Genomic DNA, 18,853 nt, shown 5'->3' with positions numbered 1-18,853 from the left:
ATGTCAAAATTGACATGAATGAATAATGATGTTGCCCACTTCTGAATTCTGACATTTGTAACTAGTTCACTTGGTAAAGGAGATCATGATAATTCAGAGCTATATTGCCATCTGATAAGAAGACAAATCCTCGAATCTCGAATTACCTTTGATAATCATCACAAAACATATAAAGCTATAGCAGAACAACTTTGAAATTTTGAATTATTTTTCTTGTCCTAGTGAAAAAATTTTTCTCTCCAGTTGTTGGAGAAATAGTAGGTTCTGCTAGTGTGCCTAATCAAAGAGTATCAATACTATAATGTATTGATTTTGGCCTAATCGTAACAACAGACGAAATCAGTAAGTTACAACGGAAAATGCAATTACTAATCCCAACAACAGAACTCATCAATCACACCGAATGTTTTGTTAATGCTCCCCTACAAAACAAAGCTTCTGTTCTTCTGCTGATGGTCCACCAAACACGGAATATTCGGTATTGACTATTTCAAACTCGACTACTCTACGATGTTTCAATTTTTCTACAGATCTTTTCGCAATTTTGTTGCTTTTCTAAAATTTTGATGAATGAATGCACTCTGATTGTGTGAAATCAAAGTGTAATTGTGGTTCTAAGACCTCTATTCGGTTTCCTAAACTGCATCTCTTTGATTACAGGGAGAATGTCATTCTTTTAGAACAGTAGAGAGGGTACCAATGTCCAACCATTTAATCTCCAACAAATCACTCTGCCCCCATGCACTATCGCGTCATCACTCTATATACATCAATTCAATCTGGTTTATCAGTCTCGAAGGGCCAGTAGAAAATCACGACCCCATTTGATCTGCGCCCTACCGTTGTCTACAACCCCAACCGATTTACTCGACAGCTGCCTCCCAGACCGAGTTGTACGTTAAAATTGGCGGAATTACCTTTAACAATAAAGAATAAAGCTCTTTCGTTCATCAGTCAGTAATATCCAGTACTTTCACTGTTCCCGCAAGTGTTGAGCAAGAATAGCGAAGGTTGGGTCGCACCTGAATCGGCGTTTGTCATGTGCTCTGGAGTAACACAGTTCAGTAGTTTCGTGAGGCAGATCAAGTGATAGTGAACACAGTGAGCAGTTTGAATTTGAGCGCGGTTGGTGGTTGTGGATTTTACCATTAATTTTTTCGGTAAGTTTCATTCTTGTCATCTTCAATTTGGATTAATAATGTTTCGCGACTAATTGAATTAGATCCGTTAATTTTTCTTGAGAGTTGTGAATTGTTTTTTCCTTCGGAGGCAAGCGGCCACATATTTAGTGCATGAAGTCATCAAAATTTCCTGAAGATCTTTAACGAACTTTATTTTCTTGTGGAAAGTATAAAAGTATACCAATGTAGATTACCTACTCTTTTGGGAATGGAGAGTATAAACTTTTCATCAGATACTCCAGATTCTTCATATACAGGGTGTTTCATTGGCAAATGAACATACGGTAACCTGAGCTAGAGCTACCCTAGGCGAGTCCAAAACTACCATATTAGATAGGTCCAATCAATTCCATAAAATTTGAATTTCTCATAACTTTTGAAACAACCAGTATAGTCGGTTGATATAATAACTTACACAGGTCTTAGAACGATTTGTAACCAAAATAAGCAAAGAAAAAATTTCTCACTTCTCATTCCCTGGAGTTTCCTTTGAGCAAAATGTCGGGCAGGACAATGAAATCTACTGAATCTCATTGAAAATTTTCTGCTCTTCTCAAATAACTCCATCAAATCCAAAAATTTTGATACACAGGGTATGGAATGGCAGCTTGGAAGATGTCCCATATTTTTCAGTTACGGACCTGACATTTTTTGAAAATTTAAATGTGAATCTACCGACCCGTACAAGTGAATCATATATTCCAAATATCAACCGACTTTACTGATTGGTTCAAAAGTGATGAGAAATTGTAATTTTAGGTGAATACATGAAGCACTTTGTATCTCGGATATGGAATTGATTAGATCTACCATATATGGGTGTTTTGAACTCGCCTAGGGTAGCTCTAGCTCAAGTTGCTGTATGTTCATTGATAAATGAACCCCCTGTATAAGCAAATCGAAGTTCAAACTCTCAATACCAGGAAAATGATTCAGCGAAAGTCATGAAGTTAATGGTTAAATATACAACCCTTCTGCGATTTGGGCTGTATCTTTGACCCAATGTTTCTTCATAAAGAATTATGTGTTCGGACAAAGAAATACTTCTTGCTTATTTGCCCCTGATAAAAGGTATGGAAAATATGTTTTTTGGGTGTTTTCCTCATCCCCCAACCTTCAAAATCGTAGTTCTGAGCTATAAGGATCGTTTAAGAGGAATTCGATTTGTTTGTGCTTATTTCTACGAAGAAAAGATACCCAATATTTAAACTTTTTCAGAATTTCTAGAGAATTGTGTAAATTTTTCTCGAAATTCAGGAATTGGTAGCAGATGTGACAAAACTATAAGAGACCAAGAAGTTTAGTACAGAAACAAAGCTTCTTTTCACAATTTTTCAAACCAGACAGCGGTCCACCAGAAAAAGTTCTGTCAGAATAAGTGAGAGTAAAAATATCACCCTGTAAATTCGAAACCGAAATGTTCATGAGCCATAATTGTAACCCTTGTCATATCACTCATATCTGAGCCAAATTTTAGACGAATATCTTGTGGAGTTCTGAGGCTATGAGAAACAAAACTTGAGAAAGAATTCAAACTTTCAACACCCTCCAAGAAGATATATAGCAATCTTCTATATCTTCTAGCAATCTGCTGTATCTTCTTGACATCCCCTGTTTGGAGAATGAAGCGCTTTCGGTCCCAAGTTTAGAGCACTTCAATTCTTAAAATTGACCAATTTAGGAACACTCTATTCTGCGTCTCAATTTTTATTTCCCATTTCATCGCGATATTCACTGATTTAATATTGAAATTCAACGTTTTTATAGATGATTTTAGATAATATCCAGAGTTTGAACATATTCAGTCCTCCTTGTTTAATTTAAATGTTCCTTTCGATGCGTCCTTACTTCGGATCAGATGATAAAAAATAAGATATTCAGATCTATCTACGAATCTACGTCTCTCGGGTCAAATTTCCTGCTATTCTTGTGTGCGGTTCGTGCATGGGAAAAAGGAGTCTGATTGACACAGGGCTTCCCCCTTAATTGTTCTGCTTCTCTTTGGAACCCTCATGTTGTGAATCATCATCAACACGAAGGGTTAGCAGGGAAGATGAAGTGTAGACTTCATCGATGATATTCAGTGTGTTCTCTTTGAATGTGTTTTTGGATTTGTGCCCCTCAATATGAATAACTATTGTAAATATACTAAAAAAGTGAATTAGCAGCATTGAGTTCTAATTTGTGTTTTCCAACTCGTCAGAAACATTTTCTTCAAACACATAGGCATCAGTTTATTTCGAACTTTTAAGGCATTACCAGCACAATTACTGGTTCATAGTATAATATAAACGTCTGTTACGATTTTCGACATTTATCATGCACGCAGAAGGCACTACCTGGCTCCATCAACGTTTCCTCTAGAGATATCGTAACTAACAGTTATGATGACTTTTTAATAGGTTTCAACATTCCAAATTAAAACGTTTCCTCACAATAACGTGCCCATTTTGGATTATTGATCAAACAGTTAGCGATTATCAACATGGAAATGGGTATTTTTCTCCCTCACCCCTATAACCAAGACCTAAGACGTGGAAAATCTACCGGGAAATTCCCCTCAGTCATGCCAAAGATTATCACGTGTTGTTGGTGTTGCAGCGTTATATTCTCAGGAAAAACTGTTTATGATGCATTTTTGCAATCGATAATCTAGTGTGGTGAAACAAACAAAATATTACTACAAATAAAACAAACAATCCGATCGATTGGCCATAAACATGCAGGAGAGATTTTGCGTAGGAGTTTTAATTAATAGGATCAAATTTTATTCGATTCTCCTCTATTCAATTATTACGATATTACTTTGATATTTCACCTTCGTCTCATATTTTTTATCTAGTAATTCAGATGATATATTTTATTCTGACAGTTTTGTTTTCATCAGAATTACCCCGAAACGATAGATCCTGAATTCGAAATAAACAATCACAATTTTGAAAATCTTCGTAAAAATAATGATTTAAATTGTAGGTATTAAGGCGTTTAAAATAAAATTATTTTTGCTCGGAACCCCTCAAAAGTTTTGTTTGAATGCCAAAATAGGCCTCTGAAAATATGAGCCCTCAATATTAATGTTTAGATTGCCCGCATCGCACTTTTCGATTTTCCATGAGAATAACACACTGATTTTCATAATTAGGTAATGAACGATAAATTACATTGCAATATCCTTTCTATATTTTGTAGAGAATTTAACGCTGCAGCGTTAAATTCTTTAATGACTTGAGATCTTTTTTGTACATGTACAAAAACTCTCAAGTCATTTTTCGATGACTGAACTCACTCGAAAGTTATTCTATGTCAAAGTTTAATTTACCGCCAATTTAGCTCTTTTTCTGAATGATTCGCCAAAATATTATTCATGTTTTTAGAAAAAATTTTACAAAATATAAATTAGACCTCTGAAGACTGTTAACCATTATATATTTGTTATATAGTGAAGATAGACGGGGTACTTGATACGAATAATTAATGACAGTTAACTCTTTTGAAAATACTGGTTTTCGAAAACTAGCATCAATCGTTCAATTGGAATATTTTTTTTACTCTGAGTTAACTTTCTTTTGAAACCTGCAAACTTATAAATTTGAGAGTCTTATAAAGAAAACGGCTAAATTAGGGGTAAATCGAACTTTAACCTTGAATATCTTTCGACTGAGTTAATTTATCGAAAAATGACCTTTGTTGTAGAGCGTTAAAAATATGCATTTTTTTTTTAAATTCCTTCATTATTTGCAAGGCGGCAGAACCATCTACACATTGAGCCCGAACAGAAAAGTGTACATAACATTCAATTCAAAAATTTTCCATTTCTTCTTTACTTTATATATTTTAAGAAAACATCTTTAATTTCTGTCGACTCCCCAAAAGTAATAACTCTTCTATCAAATGGAAATCTAGCATTTCTTTCGCTCTACCTCATATGTACTCAAAATTTGTTCAGGTTGCATCCTGTCCAGGTAAAGAAAAAAGAATAAATAATAAGAAATTTATTCAATTATTCCAAAAGTAGGAGCAAAATCAAGTTGAGATTCAGGAATCAATCAAACTCTTAAGGTAGAACAAAAAGACAACATTTATAAATTTGAATTAAAAGTAATTAGGAAATTACCTCAAACACAGAACCACAACACCCGTATAAATGTTGAAGTTACATGCCACCAAAAACTACACTCTTTCCATGTGTAATTCAAAAATGATCAACTGAAATTCAAATAAGAAATGGTGATTTAAAATTCAGTTTAGTCACATTTATTTCAGCTACCGTTAATTGTAATTCAGATTCGTCAGATTTATTTCAGAAACCATCAGTTGTAATAATTCAGATCATCGTCATTTGTGATTCAGAGGATATGGATATTGATATTATTTTTTTTTTCCTAATAACTATTGATATTACCTTTACAATTATTGACGTTTTCGGAAATTAATCTGAAATTAAATTGACTTATCTGAGTTGTACACCTAGCTCGACAGTACAAAATTGTAGGATTTTTTCAGAGTTCAAACCTGAACTCAGCTTGGACTTGAACTATAGATACAACTGGGCTCTGAAATAAACTTGACCAATCAAGCGATGATTTGATGAGTTGAGCACTTCTTAATTACACCTGGAAATGGTTTAGCTTTGAAATATGAAATTTTTCGACTGTCTAGAAACCATTTTAGGGATTAGGGCATAGGCAGACTTTAGTTTAGGACTGGTTCCTGGCTAGTCGAGAATCATAAAAAATTTTGAAATCAAGGCTAGTTTATGTCCTGTTCAAATTCTAAACGCTGGAGTTTCACATCCAATAAGCAGAAAACTTCAAGAGTTAGGGGATAAGTTACCAAACAGCATAAACCTGGCTTAACTCGCAAAGAGACCTGTAGCATGGTTGCGATGAAAGAAATCCATGAAAAATCTGAAACTCTAATATCTTAAAGTGACAGAAATGTGTTAAAAATCAATTGCAGACATCACTCTTCAAAGAGTTTTTGTTTGTTTCTTCATTTCAGTTCTTAATTACGTAACATCAGTTATATATTCTTTCATACAGCAAGCCTACAACAATAAGTATAATTCTCCCACAATCAAGCTGATTCTGTATGCATAATGTGAAGGACTCGCTTCAAAACTCAGAAACCATTGAATAATATTTCAATAACATAATACTGAGAAAAATTGTCGATTGTATTCTAACGAACATCTTCTAGAAAATCCCAATTGGCTTGTACGTCAAAATGTAAACAACGACATTAAATGAATTAAAATTACATTTGTCAAAGAGTTAAAGCTCTGCCCGCATCCTACGACCAATGGGTTATCTTGCCCCAGCATCAGCCTCTCCAAGTACCTACTACAACTACTTACATTCGTCACCAACGCCGCCTTGACCAATTTTGCTAAAACAAAACTTATTCATAGCCCGATTTTAAATGTCGGTGCCGGTGACAGACTGGTTGGAGTTAATTTTGTTTGACCGAGTGATCTGTTCAATTGGGACATGTCGTCTGTGGGGAAATTTGGAAATTATGACTTGTTCTATTCGAGTTAAAAGAAATGGTGTCGGATATTCGAAGGTTATCCTTCAATAATTGCCAGTAGAGCTGGAGATGACGCAAATCAGAAACTTCTGGAATATTCACACTGTTAATGATAAACTAGGTATCAATGAATATGTTTGTTATCGTCCTATGACGAGAAGGGTTTTGAATTGGAAAAATTTGGCAGAGAAGAAACCAAATATCAAGATTCGAGTTGATAGTTATAATTATTGTAGGTAACTTATCTATATACTATAATTATATATTTTGATTTTTGGTTTCTTCTCTACAATTATTGTAGATGTCAGATAGCTCCAATTCGGGATCACTCGGTAGAATGGTCATGCAAAAGTCTAACTCTGTATAAACTGGAATTATAAAGCCATTTTTGTTGATGGGAGAGTCTAGTCCATACAATCCTAAAATAACGATATTTTCTAACAGAGTTTGTTAATGATGTTGATGATATGTTGGCAATATGAACTGAATCAAAATTCCGATCAACAGGATATGGTGTGTGGTTAACCTTGTTTCGTATACGTTTGATTCTCCATTTTAAGGATGAACTTAGTCATTGTGGACATGATTTATGGAAAAATTGATAAACTGTGACATAAATGCCTTTCAGATACATGTATGTAGTTGCAATGGATATAGACACTGATGATTTTTTCACACTGGTTGAACATGACTAGCGATAGTTGAGTAGATAAGTTGAAAATATGTGAAGCCATTATTTTTTATCATTACCCTTGGAAGGTAATTGGAAATACGATGTCCTGAGGCATTTAAGTATATCGAGCAATCATCAACGTTATAGAATTACAACTACAACGTATATACTTCATTCAAATTTATTTTAGCAGTCGGTTGGCCATGAAATAATTTTCTCAAGTTTTTGTAACTAGAACGAAGTTGGGTTGGCACTCATGAAATGTCGTTAATGTCATAACGCCGTTGCCACAACTAAATCAATTTTTATTACGAAAATGCCGAAAGTGATTGAAAAAAGAGACAGGGTTTCAGGAAGTGCTATTTAGAATTCAGGTCCGCTCCTCCACATAGTTATACCCTGATATTCTAAAATCCACAATACGTCAGACGGTAGCGAACATATTCAATGTAAGAGAATTTATATGATGTTTCATCTGAATCTAAACGACTTATATTTCAGCTGAATATTTCCACAATCAGAAAGATTGTGAATGAAGAGGATGACAAAGAATTTCCTTCTATTGGGAGACCCAAAAAAGTGGTGGCATTTCAGAATTTTATGTTTGAGTGAATTAATGCGAAAAGTTTACTACAGGATTTTCGATAAATGTCATCGGAGAATAAGTTCCCTAAAATGGATTTTTCTATTTTTCATTTGACTTGTCCCATACAATGTAAATGTCTTAAGGTACTAATAAATACCTAAATATTATAATTACATCAATGTATTAAGATGAATAGCCACAAATACGCGCAAGTTGCCCTGTTACTTGTTTATTCATGTGAAATTTTTGTTCAAAGGTGAAGTTCATCTTAACTTGAAACTTCCTTCAATTCCTTTTACTTATATTGATGCAAGATGATTTTTGTTGAAGAATTTAACATTCTTGTAATTATCTGTTAATTCCTTCGGGAGATACCCATTGCCAACCACTGCATCATATGCATTTCATCTTCGGGTTAATATTTTTGAAATCTACAAGTGATGTAAGCCAAAGAAGATAACGAACATTAACTCTCCTCAAGCTAGTGCATATTATGATATTATACTGGTCTCTTGTATTTTCCATGCAAATAACTGGATTTGGTATGCCTTCAATCAGTTTGTATAAACTTCAATTATGTTCGTCAGATATTTTCCGAACAGATTCGACATTGTGATAAAATACGTAATTACAGAAACTTTTACGTAGAACGGGCAACATAGCGTTGATTTAAAACCCAAAAATGTTTTGACAAGCTTCATAACCCCACATTTTCGTACTATACAGAGTGAAATGTGTCAAATTTCCATGGCCAACCGACTGCTAAAATAAAGTTGAATGAAGTATACGTTTACGTACATTCGGTATGTGTTGGATCGTGAATATAAGGGGTGTCCCAAAATGTTCCATACAGTCAATATCTCGGCTCTCAGACAGGGTAGAAAGTTCAAATAAAGAATATTTTAAATGGCATCAAAAACTCTACACGAATCCGTCGTTACAATTTTGTTTCTAATTACCACCCCTAAAACACCGCCCCCAGGTTTTTTCACCCTTATAATTTTTTCACTCTAAATGATTCCCTAGTAAAAGAAAAATTTAAATTGTACCGTTATATTTTGTTCACTCTAAACAATTCCGCAATAAAAGAAAAATTAGTTAACCTTATTTAATTTAATTATTGTTTTAACAGAATATAAGAGGACAATTTAAATTTTTATTTTAGTTTAGAGTGAAAAAAATATAAGGGTGCAATTCAAAAAAATACGATGGTGGATTTCAAGGGGTGGTAATTAGAAACCAAATTATAACGACGAATTCTGGTAGAGTTTTTGATGCAATGTGGAATACTTTTTCTTTGAACTTTCTACCCACTCTGAGAGCCGAGATATTGACTGTATGCAATCTTGGGACACCAAAAATAATTCACCATAAATCGCAAAAATGGGGGATGTGCCAGAATTCATAATTATTATTTTCAAGGGTTGAATATACTTAAAATAATTTCAACATATTTTTTTCTTCAGTGGGGAATCGTTTAAAGTTAAAAAAAATATAAGGGTATTTAAAAAAAAAGCTGTGGGTAGTTTTTTTAGGGCTGGTAATAAAAAACAAAATTTTAACGACGGATTCTGGTAAATTTTTTGACGCCATTCAAAATACCTCTTGTTTGAACTTTATACCTCGTCCAAGAGTCGAGATATAGGCTGTATGGAACATCTTGAGACACCCTGTATATAAAAGAAAACCAAGAATGATTTAATTCAAACAAAGCATAACTTTCTAACAGAAAACGTCAATTTGCTTTTTAGCATATCTACTTGAGGACGTCTCGAGAAGAAAGTTGACTGTCTTCTTTCTGATTATAAAATATTTCGACCTATACGAGATTGCCTAGAATCTAGATAGTCTTGACCATTCAGGAATTCGAAATGACGTAATCTAGGCTGGAAGACAAACAAACAAATGTACACACTTGCGATCACGAAGATTTTGTTGACCGTTCATTTAATTGGCATCTTGTTTAGCAAGTTCATCAAACCAATTACTAGTATAATAATAATAGTCTACAATTTACATCATAAGACATGACGAGGGGTCTAGTGTATTCTATAAAAATTGTCAAGTTCCCATGCAAGAGAAAGTCGAGTCATTCTCTTCTGGTGTTGGATGATCATAAAAACAATGCCATAAAATTTGAGCTGCGGGTTTCATAAAGTAATACGTTGCAATAAAACGAACATTGATTGTTCAGAATCTACGAATTAGTTCCAAATAATGTCAATTGAAGTGAAGTGAGATTTTTCTTATTTTTTTTTATCGAGTCTCAGAAAATACAGGTGGTCCGGAAAAAGGAAATATTTTTCAAAATATAGGAAAAATGTCCTTTCATCATGACTCCCAGAAACTGTATTTTCTTGTATATTTAGTCCAAATTTTCGAAATCTGTTTTCGATAAGCCAAATGGTTCAGTGATAACAAAAAATAGTTAAAGGGTATCAATCACATCATAAATCAATTTTTTTCTGGAAAATGAATTCTTCCAACGTGTAGTGAGAATTCATTTTATTTTTCACGACTACCTACGGAGTTTTAGTTAACTTTGCGAAATTTTGACTGAATGGTCCCTAAATTCCAGAAATCTAGAATTATAGGTTATATGTCAAAGGGCTCTAAATCCCAGGGGTGCATTTTAGGATATACTCCATTCACAGTTATTTTAGCAGTCGGTTGGCCATGAAATAATTTTCCCAAGTTTTTGTAACTAGAACGGAGTACAGTTGGCACTCATGTAATATCGTAACGCCGTTGCCACAACTTATATCAATTTTTATTACGAAAATGCCGAAAGTGATTGAAAAAAAGAGACAGGGTTTCAGGAAGTGCTATTTGGAATTCAGGTCCCGCTCATTCAAATAGTTATACCCTGATATTTTAAAATCCACAATACGTCAGACGGTAAGCGAACATATTCAATGTAAAAGAATTTATATAATGTTTCATCTTAACCTTAACGACTTATATTTCAGCTGAATATTTCCACAATCAGAAAGATTGTGAATGAAGAGGATGACAAAGAATTTCCTTTTATTTTCGATGAATGTCATCGTAGAATAAGTTCCCGAAAATTGATTTTTCTATTTTTCATTTGACTTGTCCTATACATTGTCAATGTCTTAAGGTACCAATAATAACCTAATTATTATTATACCAATGTATTAAGATGAACTGCCACAACTACGAGCCAGGTGTGCTGTTAATTGTTTATTCATGTGAAATTTTTGTTCAAAGGTGAAGTTCATCTTGACTTGAAATTTCCTTCGATTTCTTTTACTTCCATTGATGCAAGATAATTTTTGTTGAAGAATTAAACATTTTTATAATTATTTGTTAATTCCTTCGAGAGGTACCCATTCCCAACCACTGCATCATATGCATTTCATCTTCGGGTTGATCTTTTTGAAATCTACAACTGATGTAACGTATTCAAACTTTAGCCAAAGAAGATAACGAACATTACCTCCCCTCAAGCTAGTGCATATTATGATATTATACTGATCTCTTGCATTTTCCATGCAAATAACTTTTTTGGTATATGCCTTCAATCAATTCAATTCAATTCAATTCAATTGAATCAGTTTGTATAAACTTCAATTATGTTCGTCACATATTTTCCGAAGAGATTCGACATTGTGATAAAATACATAATAACAGAAACTTTTATTAGAACGGGCAACATAGCGTTGATTTAAAACCCAAAAATTTTTTGACAAGCGTCATAACCCCACATTTTCGTACTATACAGAGTGAAATGTGCCAAATTCCCATGGCCAACCGAGTGCTAAAACAAAAGTGAATGGAGTATACAGAGTGCTTACTCAAACATTTATTCATCCTAAAGAATATGGGGTCAAATATGCGCACCTGTTCTGAGATACGTGTGTCAAAAGTGGTAACTTTTCTCATGATAGCCTACACAAAAATGTTTGAAATTGCGTCTGTGCTTTCCACTCTTTCTGATCCTTAGAAAGGTCATCTTTAGAATATTAGACTAAAAGGATCTTTTCTGATAAACACGCCTGTTTTTCAGCTGTCAATTTTCATCTTGCCAGAAAATAGGGTGTCTTTAAGTGGCGGTAATAGTAGGCAGATGATTCCATTTTATTTGTTCGAAATAATGAAATATTTTTAATTCGAAAACGTTAACGGAATATCTCTTTCCCCCAATTTTATCAACGAAAAAATTAGAAAAATTCCCTGTTTTGACACTGCATATCTGAGAAAGGAGGCATACGCGAAATATTAATGTTTTTGCACTAGAAATCGCCTCCTCCATTTTTGCCGCACCTTAAATGAGCACACAGCATTTTCATCTTTTCAAAACGTTAAAAAGATTTCTAACAGGTGCTCCATTATTTTATGCGAACAATATCGAACCGAAATTCGAAATTAATTTTGCTCACAGTTCAACCTTGCATGAATAGAGTAGGAAATGTTGCACACCTGCTGAAACGAAGGAAGTATTTGAAAGGAAGGCTGTTGTTCAAAGGGTTTCGTATTGAATTTCAAACGTAATCGATATTTGTATTGTCTCTCTTGGACTGCAACAAGCAGGAAGTGCTTTTATTCTAGGTTAAATTCATTTATATCAGTTCCGTCTAATACACTTGTCTTTACGATTAACGGTGATTCATACACCATTATTTTTGAGTCATCCGGATTGCTCAACAATACCCGAATATTTTATATTTCGTCAGGTATACTCAGAATCTATCTCGAGTTTTTATTCATGGCTAATATTCCGACAGACAAACAACATAAATCTTCACATGGAAATTCAACACTTTTATTATATTTATATAGCTGGGATACTATTCTTATTTTCATTATTTGCACAAGTGAATCAAGAAACGTCGCATATTCTACACACACAGAGTCATTCTTACTTGATCTCACCCAAAATCATACGAGAACTATAAAATCGAAAATACTAAATATTTTCAGTGGCGTACAATCAAGATACCAAAGGGTAAAATTTTCGAGGATTTTCATGTTGTGAAAGAAAACTAAGCGGGTTTTTGATTTTTTTTTTTCAGACCCACAATGGGGCCTTTCTTGGTTTTACTTGGCCTTATGTGCCTTCAAGCTTCCGCAGATCTGGACGTGAAGTTCCAGTGGAATCAACTGGACTTCGAATTCCCTTCGGAAAATCACAAGAAATTTGCCGTGGAGCATGAGGATTTCATACAAGAAAACAATCTACCGTTGGGCTTGGAAGTGTATGAAAATAAATTATTCATCACTGTGCCAAGATGGAAATCGGGGGTGGCTGCGTCCTTGGCATACGTAGATATAACAGGTAAATCAGAATCTTGCACACATTCTTTTCATCCGTTTATTTTCCACGGTTAGAATATCGATGCTGCATTCTTTCATATTTTTCACATAATTCTTATATTTTATGTTGACCAATATATGGCGTTTCAAAATTGAAGTAGTTTATTTTACTCTTTCAATTTTGTATGTATCTCGAGAAATATTTTTGAAACATCTTCGACTGATTATGAATATCATTCGATTTTTCTTCTTCACGTTTGTGGAAATGATATATGATAATTCGATGAATTGTTGTGATGAAAGAATATCTATCAATTGCAGGAGTAATTTTATTGAAAATGATTAATAAATGAACTATACTTGTGTGAAATCCACAGGGTGTTTCACGAGTAAACGGACCAATGAAAACCGTGAATAAACGTCATGGAGCTGAGTTCAAAAACATCTCATGTGCCGTATGCACCGTTCGATTGAACGTAGCTTTAAAACGGCGTTCAAGCATAGAATCTCTAAGGAAAAAAAGGATGTTTAAGGAATTATTCTCGTTAAATGAAACGGTGCATATGGTCATTGGGTACTCCAGGGGATTGTCTAAAATTTCTCGAATTTTCGTTTGGCTATAACTATTGATATTTTTCAACGACGTTGTTGTTAAACATTAAAATTGGACAAAACTCTGGACCGGACTCATTGAGTCTATATTTAAATTCAAACTCATGAAAAAGACCCTGTATGTAGTTTTTCATCATAATTTCAATATTTTAGTTATCTGCATGGACGATTCTCTCAAATTCAATGCACCGGTGGTATGCCCCATCCTTGGATTATTTTCAATGAATAATTTTTTTGTGGTCGAACACCTCTTGAAAAAGCCCTATAAAAATGGATTTGGAAATGTTCAACTGATATTTTGTTTTGTTTTTGATATTTATAGCATATCTGGTTATTCAGAAGAGTCATTCACAGTGATTATAATCTTTATTATTGATAATGAACAAAGGTAGAAATAAAAACTACGTTATCATGAAAAAAAAAATTATAACTTGATATCTTCACAATGAACCGACTTTTATATAAAACTTGAACGTCAAGTACTTTTCAGGATTCATTTTGACCTCATTCACCCTTTTAGTGGGGGTAATAACTGAAAATTCGAATATGATGTATGTTTCTTTGAATTTTTTATTATTGCCATTATTGGATGTATGGAGATTATGGTCTTAGTGCTCTTTGTTATTGAAACATTGATCATGCATATTCATGCACAGAATCAGTATTTCAGGTCCCTTTATCAATTTAAGTAATTTTTAGGATGCCCCACAATTTTACTAATAGAGAATATGCAAACGGATGGATTGGAAGGGGGGACCCCAACATTGGTGTGCTTTGATCCCCTTATCTGTCACCCCTCAATTTCTTTCTTTGGGGTTATTTGAAGACCAAGTTCTATGAAACGGATATCTTGACAATGGAACATTTATTAGATCGAATAAATGCTGCTTGCGACGAAATTCTGAAGATCAAGTTTCATTTATAAGTTTCAAGATAGTGTAGTTTTTCCTTCCATATTTATGTATTTAACATTTTATCATTGTGAATGACAATTTTGAACGATCGAATATGGTATAATTGTTGAATTCATTCAACAGAATATTTGTTGAATGAAAAACTGCAATTAAAAATTTCTAAATCCATTTTCATGAAGTGGTCTATTCCTTAGAGTAGTCTGACCACAAAACAAAAATTCATAAAACATGATCCACAGGTGGGGCAATCCAATGATTCATTTATTTCGAGACAATCATACATTCACATAACTTAAATGTTGAAATTATGATGGAAAACTACATACAGACTGGTTTTCATAAGTTTGAAATTGACAAAAGCCTCACTGAATCCGGTCCTGATTTTTGTCGAATTTTAATGTTCTATTCCATTGAATCTAACAACTTTAACGTAAATATAAATTTTGAGTCGAATCGATCGGGAATTTCAGGAGTTACAGCCAAACGAAAATGCAAGAAATTTGGGAAAACCTCATGTTTATCGGAAGCATACTACCTAAGGCATATATATTCACGGTTTTCCTTTGTCCGTTTACTCGAGAAACACCCTGAATATAATTTCACTAGACTTCTAAATTTTGACTTTCAAGCACTAGCAGAACAGAGATTTTCACTATTCTTGTATCATTTGAAATTTCGAAATTTGTAAAGAAATTTCAATAACAAAATCAAGTTACCTTCGCAGAAACTTGATCATTTGCCTTCAATTAAAGATTGTTTCCCATTTTTATATTCCGTTCAACCTTTCATTGAGAAGTCAATCCGTTCAAGAATTCAGTATATAATACGTTTGTTATCACATTCCTCCACTTTAGTGATCGGAAAAAAATTCAGTTGATCATAATCCTTGACAAATAAGGAATTAACTCACGATATTTTGTGATTAATCTATCGGTATGAAATAATGTACACTGACCAGAACGTACATTTCATAAACTGGAAAATTAACATCAGGTTTCGTATCGTTTTCAATGTAAAAAATTTAGGAGATATGGGAAGTAGGTAAACCTATTTATCATCGTCCGACTCCCGTTCCCTTGTCATTGAATAATTAAAAACTGGTTTTCCAAAGTTGTTATTTTAATTCTGCTATCCTCATCTGCAACAGTTGAATTTTCTCTTTTCAATTTTGCATGTCATCATTAATTTGGAAGGAAGTTCGATAAATTAGTTATCAGTTTTTTCGAAATGACATGATACGTTTTGACGGCACATCAATGTTGATGTCAAAAGCAATATGATAAACATTCATCAGTGAGCAGAGTAGTATGGAAAGTGTGCCATCTTGGCACCCTTAACGAATTATCAAAATATCTTGGTGAAAAAATGTTTCTTTGGGTAACATCGACTATAGGTACATATTTGGTGTTACTCACATGTAGTATAAGTTTTTTCGCATATTTTCAGCATTAATCTGAAAGGAAATGAATGAAAGCATTTTCAAAAATTAGGTCTTGTATGCCATCATAAGCGCATATGTGTCCTATGATGTCATATAACTGAAAATAAAATAAAAGTGATTATTAAATTGGTCTTTAACCAGTTTGGTCATGAAACAAGGTTGTTTACAAATCAAACGGCAACACGGATCTCCTTCATTTATGTTGTTGTTTCATAGTGTGACTTGGGACAATGCCGAATAGATACCTACAAGCGGCGCATTGGCAGCAGTAAATATGCCGATTTTTCGCAGGATCATATTATTTACGTTATTTCCCCAAAGAAATCACCAAAGAATGAAAGGAATCAAAGTTCCCTTTTTTTGTTTAGTTTTTTTATATTTGAGTTGCAATATATTTACTTTAGCTGTAATAGAGGTTTATCATTTAATTTCCTTACCGAATTTCAACTATATAATCACAAATTCTAATTTTTGAAAACTATACACCGTTCCAAGTCACCTCTATTTCATTTGACAGTTGAGAAATCAATGGATTTTAACTTGTGTCCCAAGTCTCCCAACTCGATGGGTGACTTGGGACAAGTATATTTTATTTTTTTTTAAATCTATATCCGAATTCTGAAGCATGGTACATATCCTAATCAATAGTCTGAATCATTAAGCATATTCGAACCTCTGTTTCAGATGAAAATAGGTCACCGTTTTTGAAATATGACAAGTTGAATTTCAAAATCGTCCCAAGTCACCCGAATCTACGGTACCTGAAAGAATAAACTGCCATAAAAAAAACACTAAAAGACACGTATTCATGTGTTACTATGTATACCTTCCAATAATAATGCCATCTAGCGAACAACCCTAGCGAACATAAGCTTATTCACTTGATAATAATAGATTTTTCCATAGGCACACTTCCCCTATATGAATTTAATATATCATAATGAAATAAAATGAAATTGAATTTTCATATTTGCTGATGTTTATGCAAAAACAAACAAGTATGACATAAAAGTTTATATGCACCAACGTATTAGAGAAATTATATCCTTAGTACATAAATAACTATTTTTTCCTTCTATAAGCCTTGAATTTTAGACAGTTTTACACACCTGAATTAGAACTAATTTTTTCTCACTTCTTCAGATTCCAGAAGATCACCTAAATTGCGCCCCTATCCAAACTGGCCAGCCCACAACATCAGAGGTAATTCCGTCCCGGAAATAGTTTCACCCTTCAGAATAAAGGCGGATCAATGCGACAGACTCTGGGTACTGGACACAGGAAACGCAGACCTTCTGGGAGACACCAAAATCCTGGCACCACCAAGGATAACCGTCTACAACCTCAAGAATGACTCTCTGATCAGACAGTACGTGATTCCTAAGGACCAACTGAAAGAAGACAGCTTTCTTGCAAACATAGTTGTTGAAGTGGTTAATTGCGAAGATTCTTTCGCTTACATTGGTGATCTTGGTAAAGGAGCCCTGATTGTTTACTCCTGGAAAAACAACACCTCTTGGAAGATAACCCATAACTACTTCAGTATCGATCCTTCGGCTGGGGATTTGAACGTATCTGGTATTGCTTTGAACTGGAATGATGCCATTTTTGGTCTAGCTCTCACGCCACCAAACGATAACGGATTTAGTACCCTCTACTTCCACCCTCTGGTCAGTCTAAATGAATTTTCCGTGAGCACCGAGATCCTTCGTGATCCAGAATTAGCAAGGAACAGTTACCACAACTTCACAAACCTAGGTAGTAGAGGACCAAGAGGGCAGAGCACCGCTTCATTCTACCACTCGAAAACTGGTGTTCTCTTCTACGGTTTGATCAACTTGAATGCCATCGATTGTTGGAGTACAACCAAGCCATACACCAAGGAATATCAAGGAAGGATATACCAAAATGATGTCACGATGGTCTTCCCTAACGATGTTAAGGTGGACCAGAACGATAACTTGTGGGTTCTTTCGGATAGACTACCAACATTTATGTACAGAAAGTTGGATCCTCTTGATGTCAATTTCAGAATCCTCACAGCACCAGTTTCAGAGGCCATCAAAGGATCAGTTTGCGAAACTGAAAGATCTATCGTTATGGATAGGTTCAAACCAAATGCCGTTGAGAAAAACGTTGAAACTACAACACAAAATGACCTCCCAGGTTCTTCGTCAACTTTCCATATGTCCCTTATATTGTTATTTATAACCCTAGTGTTATCGATTGGGGTGTAGTATATTATTTGGTTATTTATTGTAAATAATTTAGCTTTAAGTGTAATATAGCCACAAATGTAATTGTAAAATTGTTGTACAAGTATTATAGCTCATTTTATATGAAAATCGATTGGTTTCTAGTATAAAACATTCTTCCAATGTCCACCGTAAGTTTATTCCACTTTTTCAGTATACAGGTTTTGTACTTTTATATCACCAAATGTTACTAGTATAGAATATTCATTCCATATCAATATGTCATGGTTTAGAGTTATTTGTGATATGTGATATTATTCATTTTTTCAACTTTTATAGTGAAGAACATTTATTTATTTGATATATAGATCATAAAAGGTGTTGTAACAAACATTCGCTTATAAATATCGGATATAATAAAACTCTCAAAGTAAATCAATAAGCT

General features: G+C 33.9%; 1 protein-coding gene across 2 annotated transcripts; it reads left to right on the top strand.

The window, feature by feature from the left end:
- Window positions 1-821: 821 nt before the first annotated feature.
- LOC123317195 (protein yellow) lies at window positions 822-18,843 on the top strand. 2 transcript variants are annotated; one of them, XR_006538148.1, is made up of 4 exons: window positions 822-1,160; window positions 13,006-13,268; window positions 17,357-18,544; window positions 18,582-18,843. XR_006538148.1 is itself a non-coding variant. In XM_044903601.1 (3 exons), exons 2-3 carry the CDS (start codon window positions 13,013-13,015, stop codon window positions 18,448-18,450), a joined length of 1,350 nt encoding a protein of 449 aa, XP_044759536.1. In that variant the 5' UTR covers window positions 822-1,160; window positions 13,006-13,012; the 3' UTR covers window positions 18,451-18,843. The 2 variants fall into 2 exon arrangements, 1 of the variants encoding a protein (XP_044759536.1); XM_044903601.1 differs by having other exon boundaries at window positions 17,357-18,843.
- The last annotated feature ends 10 nt before the right edge of the window (window positions 18,844-18,853 follow it).

This window comes from Coccinella septempunctata, chromosome 7 (genome assembly GCF_907165205.1).
Source record: "Coccinella septempunctata chromosome 7, icCocSept1.1, whole genome shotgun sequence".
Classification (NCBI taxonomy): Eukaryota; Metazoa; Arthropoda; class Insecta; order Coleoptera; family Coccinellidae; genus Coccinella; species Coccinella septempunctata.
This window is presented reverse-complemented; position numbering and strand designations above follow the sequence as displayed.